This window comes from Brassica oleracea, chromosome C2 (genome assembly GCF_000695525.1).
Source record: "Brassica oleracea var. oleracea cultivar TO1000 chromosome C2, BOL, whole genome shotgun sequence".
In the NCBI taxonomy this organism is placed as follows: domain Eukaryota; kingdom Viridiplantae; phylum Streptophyta; class Magnoliopsida; order Brassicales; family Brassicaceae; genus Brassica; species Brassica oleracea.
In genome coordinates this window covers 46,627,745-46,634,847 of record NC_027749.1, presented here as the reverse complement: position 1 = coordinate 46,634,847, position 7,103 = coordinate 46,627,745, and the positions used below count along the sequence as shown (strand labels likewise).

Sequence of the window (7,103 nt, the reverse complement as noted above, 5' to 3'; positions counted from 1 at the left end):
TATTGTGTCAGAACTAAAACCCTAGAAACCTACAACCGAGAAGAGGAGTCATGAAGCGTCAAGGGTAAGCTCGTCTTTGGCTGCCACGTCCTCCAAAGCTTTCGGTCTTTAGTGTTTCGCTAATATAACGATCTTCTTATGTTTTTGGCCTAAATTGCTCTATAATATTTATCTAAAATTTCATCTAACCAAAAATTTAATATTTATTCCCAACAATACTACATATTAATTATCTTCTAAATAATTTCATAATGTATCGTTTTGGCAATTATTGTGTAATCATAACCACACAAAGTCCTATACAATACATTATACATGTTTAGTTTATGCCACTAACCAATATATTATCTACTGCAAAGGTCGAACATGCATATGATGACTTTGAAGTTACTAACCATGTTTTAGTCATAAAAAGAGTCACAGTTCAAAGTCATACTCTATACATACTCTATCCATGTCTGGCCATTACAGTAGATAAGATTTTCGTCAGTGGCCTAAAAGTTTATTTTAATGTGTGGTCCTAGCTCATGGTTCCTTGTCTTACGGATCTGGTTTAGTGTTACTTTTTAGGTAAAAATGTCCGGGTGAAGAGTAACCCCCAAACAAAATATAATGATTTGATTCTACTTTGTTGATGAGAATCATACGATAAACTTACCAATCTGTTAGCTGTTCATCAAGAAAAAATATCAATCGTCTCAATTTCATATACAAACATTTAGATTTATGATATTTGTTGTTTTGTGTATTAAAGATAAAAGTTAAATGCTATGTACACATGATGCATGTAGTACTCTATTTTGGATCCTTTCGAGAAACACAACACAAAAAACTAATTAACTAAATATGAATATTCCAATGAATTTAGTATCTGCTTTGACACTTTGCATATATAGGTACATTACAAGAAAAAATTACATTACAAGATCTCAAACAAGAGAAAGTCATAAAAGCCAGAAAAATATTTAATTTACCAATCCATCATTAAACAAAGAAATAAAAACATTCATCTCATGTTTCTTCAAACACAAACCGACCTGCACACCACCGGACATATCTCTCTCCGACATCGAGAACGCTTCATTCCTGTCTATCGAAACGAACTCAGTATTAACGGGTTTTCCCCACCCGAAATCCGAACCATATAGCCCAAACCGGTTTGAACCTGCAATAGTCCCCAGCTGTGTACCCGGTTTCACTCTCTTCTTTCCATCCACGTACAACTCGCAAAGTTGCTCAATCCCTAATAAACTCAAACCTTTGACCGAGTCGCCGAGGATCTCGACAGCTTTGACAAATCCATCTTCTCCCAAAAACGTCTTAGCTTTGTGTCCGAAGCAACCGATGGGGAACACACAGTTTCCTAAGTATCCCTCATGAACCGGCGGGTCTAACCGGTTCCTAAAGTCAGCAGCATACATGAGACGAACCGGTCTTTCCCCTTGGCCTCCATGCGTCTTCACCAAGCAAGTCCACATGTAGGCGTAAGCCAAAACGAACGTGGACAAGTGAAGCTCAGAATGAGAGCGAGTTGACTCGCTCTTAGCTCTCTCCCTAAGTTTCTCTACGTTTTCCAGAGTCAACTCAAGCGTGATCCTGAATATGTCATGGCCGATCTCTCCAGCTTGAGGGATCTTGAGGGTTCTTTCACCTTGAAGAACCAACATCTTGGCTTCAAGATAAGCAGGGACATTGATGATCGTGCGGTCTGAACTGGGAGTTAAATCATCAGGTAATAATATATTTTCATGTGTTTGTGATTTACAGATATGAGCCCATGATTTATAAAAATTCACTACCGTTTTACCGTCCATCACCGCATGGTTTGCTGTTATGCCTATACAGAACCCTTGGTTAGGGAACAAGGTAACTTGTAAAGAAAGGACACACGGCGAGTCACAAGAAGCCGGAAACTCGGTGACCAGGGCACGTGTCTCGCTCGCGAGACGTTTTCCCTTGCCTGAAACACTGCTGAAATCTTCCTCGCTCTCAGACACTGTCAACGTGACAGTGTCGTGCGGGAACACGACGATGCAAGGCTTAGGATCTTGCGGGTTCCAAGTGACGTGACCCGCAAGGGGGAGGAAGTGACCGAGAACAAGAGAAAGAGATGCCTCGAGTTTAGGGATGATCACGGAGTAGAAGAACTCGCGTGATGATGATGACTCGGTCAGTTTGTAGAAGACGACTTGCTGTACAGAATCTTTTAGCCACTTTAGGTCGAAGAAAGTGAGTGGGACAACGAGTGGGTCACAATATGAATCTGCATAGGGGCTGACATGGGAGATCTTGATGATATTTAGCACCATCTCCGATGAATGAAACCTCTTCTTGATTATTTTTTCCAGCAATGATGAATGTAAACTTTTTATAGCATCTCCATCCTTATCCATGGGAATCCAAAAGAGATTTTTCCAACAAAAAGTAAAATTTATATTTAAATAAAATTAATTTATAATTAAGTTTTTATTTAAAACAGAATTGAATTAACAGATATGTGAGATATTTTCATGGGATCCCTATTTCCATAGGGATTTTTATAAATTTTCAAAGTTTTCATTTAATTTGAAAATATCACTTTCTATCTTCTTTTTTCTAGTATTATTGTTTTTTAAATTATATAAGGAACTCACATTAAAATTAGATACTACCAATTCTGATGCATTTAGTGAGCATCCTTAAATTTACATTTAATTATAAATAATTGTGAATTATTAACATATAACAGAAATATTCTATAATAGTTTTACATAATATTATATATATATATATATATATATATTTTTTATTTTAACAGAACAATTTATTTATACATATCAAAACCAAAATTTAAAATTGGTTAAATATATAATGTGCAGTTATTAAATACATGTAAACAAATTAGACTATGAAAATTATAATACTATGCTAAACTTATAAAAATATAATCTCATGCATGGCCTACATATTTAATCATTTTCACTAGTCCTTTGGACGATTTTGAAAGTTGGAAGTATATACACAAATTAAAATTTATTCATAGTCATATATATGTTTAATTTATTTGATGAAAGTTATGGTTTCTCTAAAATATTTTACAATAATGTTGGCACCAACTAGACACAATGTATTATAATTGTATTTCTTTATCAATTGGTCAGGAAAATTATGGATGCAATGATTGCGATTGTTTAATGACTTCTCCATTTTTTCTAAAAATCTATCGATACTTAGGGGGGTTTAACTTTCAATGCTAATTATTTTCTTCCTCATCCTACCATAGAAAGCATTAATGCAAATGAGTTTTGTTAGGTCTAACTATGTACGTATTAAATCATGTCAACGTCCACATACGTAGATTTATGCTTTTACAAATACTAAAAGATTGTTGATCTAGTAGCTAGTTAACTAATATTTTAGTGTTTCTGCATTGAATTTTGGACTCGATTTTAATATATATGAATTTAATTTACGGTATTTTTATTTTTATCCTTTTAATTTAGTATCCCCGCTCATAATACGGAACAACCCCTATCTCATTATTTATATAATTCTTTATATTTTCCGACCATATTTTCATATTTCTAACATAAGAAATTTATTGTTGTGTGGCTGTCAATTACATGCATAGGGAATAGTTACTAATAATATTTGACAAAAAAATCAAAAAATAATTATTAATAATAAAGAAAAATAAATCTACAACAACACTGATATATGTAATCTTACAATAGACATAATAACATTTAGCATGCAAATACAATTAGCCCTATAGAATTGAGATAGCTTCATAATAGTCACTCACATTAACACACTTGTAAGGTATGAACCGGGTCAAAATCACGATATTTCTACGTGAATCCCTTGCATAAGAATCAAAACAGAAAAGAAAGTGATGAGAAGTACGATGAATGGCGAGGTTGCAAGTTTTGGAGTTGCGTTAGGGAGCCATGGATAAGAATCTGGAGGTGGCATAACGCAGTTATCTCCATTGAAGTAAATACGTCTTGGAAACGCCCACCCTTTATCGAGTGTGAACTTTGACGGGCTCTTTCGGAAGAGAATTTCTGACTGTACATTTCCTAATGGACCGGCTTGGCTCAACATATCGTTGTAGAACTTGATTCCCCATAGAATGGCCGTGTCATCTGCAATGAACGATCCAAATACATGAAATTGATTACCTACAAAAACCCTCCATATCACAATCTAATCACCCTTAGTTTTGTTTATAGGCATCATAAGGGTATCCGAGCCTACGATCAAAACTAGTATACTATAGGGAACAAAAGGGTATCCGAGCTAATATATCGCCTGATCATTTAGTACCCAAAAAGTCAAAATGAATGTGATTACTTATTTTGGCTGGAATTTATTGATACGGTTTCACGCAAATAGTTATAACCAGGCTTTAAATCATAGTTTCAATTTAGACAGACTGGCTAATAGGTGGGACAAATGGTGCGACCACCCGGGGCCAGACCATGTTTCTGTATTAAGGGGTTTCGATTTTTTTTATATATACATATTTTATACAGAAAATAAAATTTTAAAAATAATGATATAAGAAAAAAGCTAAAAAATATTTTTATATGTATATAGTTTAGTTTTCAAAAATTTATAAAAATATTAATGATGTAATATGAAAAATAAATAAGTTATTTAACTTAAAAAAGATATAAAATTTCAAAGTCTAATTTTTTATTCTAGAATCCATAAAAATGTTGAACCGGCCTTTAGTACCTAACCCCATGCCTACCAAGAGTTATGCATACTAACAAGAGAAAAAAATGTGAATAAAGGAATAAAAAGCAGCTTGGGCTTACTTATGCCAGCGTAAGGACTAAGGGGTTTGTAGTTAAAGCTGAAAAGCTTAGTGACATTGTCGAAGTTGGGATGCTGTGCAACCATATTCCACAGCGAGTAATTCATATTGTAATTAAAGTTTGTGATTGCAACCTTCACTCGCCAGTACTCTTTGTAGTTAGTTTTTACATGCCAATGAACTCGGATGGGACACATATGCTGCGTACATTGCAATAGCGGTTGATGGTTGTTCTTCCCTGAAGCTTGTATTACCGAAGCTATTTTCTGGCTGTTACAATAAATGATTTAAGAAAACAAACAAACCCAAGATTAGGTTCCTTAAGCGAACATGAACTTACTTGACACATGTACCAGTTTGAGAATTATTTTGACAACCACACGAACAAGTTGGGCATGGTACGATAGTTTCATTGTAGAAGGATGAGAGTGAGACACAACAAGTGGGAGATTTCTTGGCTAGAAACTGCGAATATGTGCACGTCATGTTCCATGTCACTAAATATAACAACAATAAAATGTTAAATTAGAAGCAAGAAAATAAAACATAACTTGGAAAGAAACTTTAAAACCTCTAAACTTACACATAGCCTGAGTCTTTCTTCGTTTATCATCAGAAAAGAATTTGGTCGGCGCAACGGTTTTCGCGGGGCCACAAGTATAACCAGGTCCTGGTGCCTTCAAAGTGATGTTCCTAGGTGCTCTAACCGTTGTATTAGTTGTTCCAGATTGGCCAACACTAATCTGAAAAGCAGAAACAGCGGTTGCGGAGTCTTGTGCCCACGCACTAACCACACCGCCTCTACAACAGTTTGATATCTGGTGGTTGTATGGAGTTCCTGGTAACAAGTCAACGACAGTTGGAGTTTTCTTGCAGCAATGAGGAGGGTCACCTTTGAACTTAGAACAATCTCCTTGTTCTGTTGCTTGTGCACCAACCATATTCCATATCACTTCCTTCTTTAACCAAGTCCATCCCAATTGCCAACCCGGGGACTCAATGTGACGGTATTGTTGATAATTGAAGATTGTTACACGAGCCTGACGAGGAAAAAAATGTCATGAATCAGTTTGTGTGGTAAACATAAACTCCTTTGAAGAAACATTTGACAAGATTTTGGTTATATAACAAGTGGCATTTAAAAAACTGTGATTTGAGGGGTAAAATGTTAAAGATTTCTTACCACATAGCCATCAGGAGTCCAGCTCAGGATATCCCATTTTATGGTAATGTTTCCAGTTGGATCAAGTGCATCATAAGCTTCTGTGTAAGAGATAATATCAAATTGGTGAGCTCATAAGCCAAAACCAGAAATAAACCAAAAAAATCGTTTCTAACAATTGGTTAATGATTTTACCAAAAAAAAAAACTGGTTAATGAAATAATATATCATATCAAAGCTTATGCATTCAACAAGTTGATCACCACCACCATCATCTTGGCATTGAGATGGATGTTTCAAATGTAAATTCCTATCAGTGTTTCTTCACTTTTCACCTTTTCTAATCGATTTCAATGGCTTTCTTAGAACCAACAGTAATTATTACAGAATGCAAAGGAGCCAAAACTTTATAAAACAAAAAGAAAAAAAACTTTTATCAGAGAATTGAGCAGACCTGTTGTGGTGAAGCTGGTCCAAGAAAGGAGAAATAGAAACAAAACTGAGAACTTAGAGAGGAGAATTTTCATTTTTGTGATTTCTGGTCTTTGATCAACCGTTTCTTGATCTCAGAAGAAAACTTCTCGAAGATGTAAAAGGGAGAATGAAAGAGAGACAGAGCTGGCTTTAGTTAACTTTAAGACTTGGGAGCACTAAACAAACAAAACTTCCTAGTTTTAATCGGTCTTTTACTTGCTTAAACTTTCCATATATTAATAGATAATAATTATAAACCTTGACCAAAAAGCTTAATAATTTAAAAACTTTCACAAGAGTTGCATTACTACTATTGTAAATACTTTGAAGAAGCATTCACTATTTTATATACATCACGCCTATCTTGGGTACTGGCGTGTTGTTGCTAAAGATGTATTTCTTATATGAGATTAAGCTAGAGTAGGAAAATGAAATTAGGTTAAGAGTAGGCCATAGGTACACGCCTAAATCATTGATGATGTATGATACATCAGTCATAAGAAAATCTACTTGTTGCAACATTACATTCCGTTAGAATTTCCATTAGTGATCTGCAAAAGAAATAAATATTATCATGTGCGAAGGTTTGTTTTCTCCGATGGTACTAATTTTTTTTGTTAAAAGTGTTCAGAAAGTGAGAAAAAGATATACAAATGCTAAGTA

At 34.7% G+C, this 7,103-nt stretch overlaps 2 protein-coding genes across 2 annotated transcripts; both read right to left on the bottom strand.

The window, feature by feature from the left end:
* Positions 1 to 876: 876 nt before the first annotated feature.
* On the bottom strand, positions 877 to 2,393 carry LOC106322804 (BAHD acyltransferase At3g29680-like). The gene has a single exon (XM_013760942.1). The coding sequence runs from the start codon at positions 2,391 to 2,393 to the stop codon at positions 966 to 968; it is 1,428 nt and encodes a 475-aa protein (XP_013616396.1). The 3' UTR covers positions 877 to 965.
* A 1,300-nt stretch (positions 2,394 to 3,693) lies between these two features.
* LOC106322805 (COBRA-like protein 2) lies at positions 3,694 to 6,630 on the bottom strand. The gene is made up of 6 exons (XM_013760943.1): positions 6,421 to 6,630; positions 5,988 to 6,067; positions 5,388 to 5,844; positions 5,145 to 5,301; positions 4,806 to 5,074; positions 3,694 to 4,127 (listed from the first exon to the last, which is right to left on the bottom strand). Exons 1-6 carry the CDS (start codon positions 6,491 to 6,493, stop codon positions 3,820 to 3,822), a joined length of 1,344 nt encoding a protein of 447 aa, XP_013616397.1. The 5' UTR covers positions 6,494 to 6,630; the 3' UTR covers positions 3,694 to 3,819.
* Positions 6,631 to 7,103: the final 473 nt, after the last annotated feature.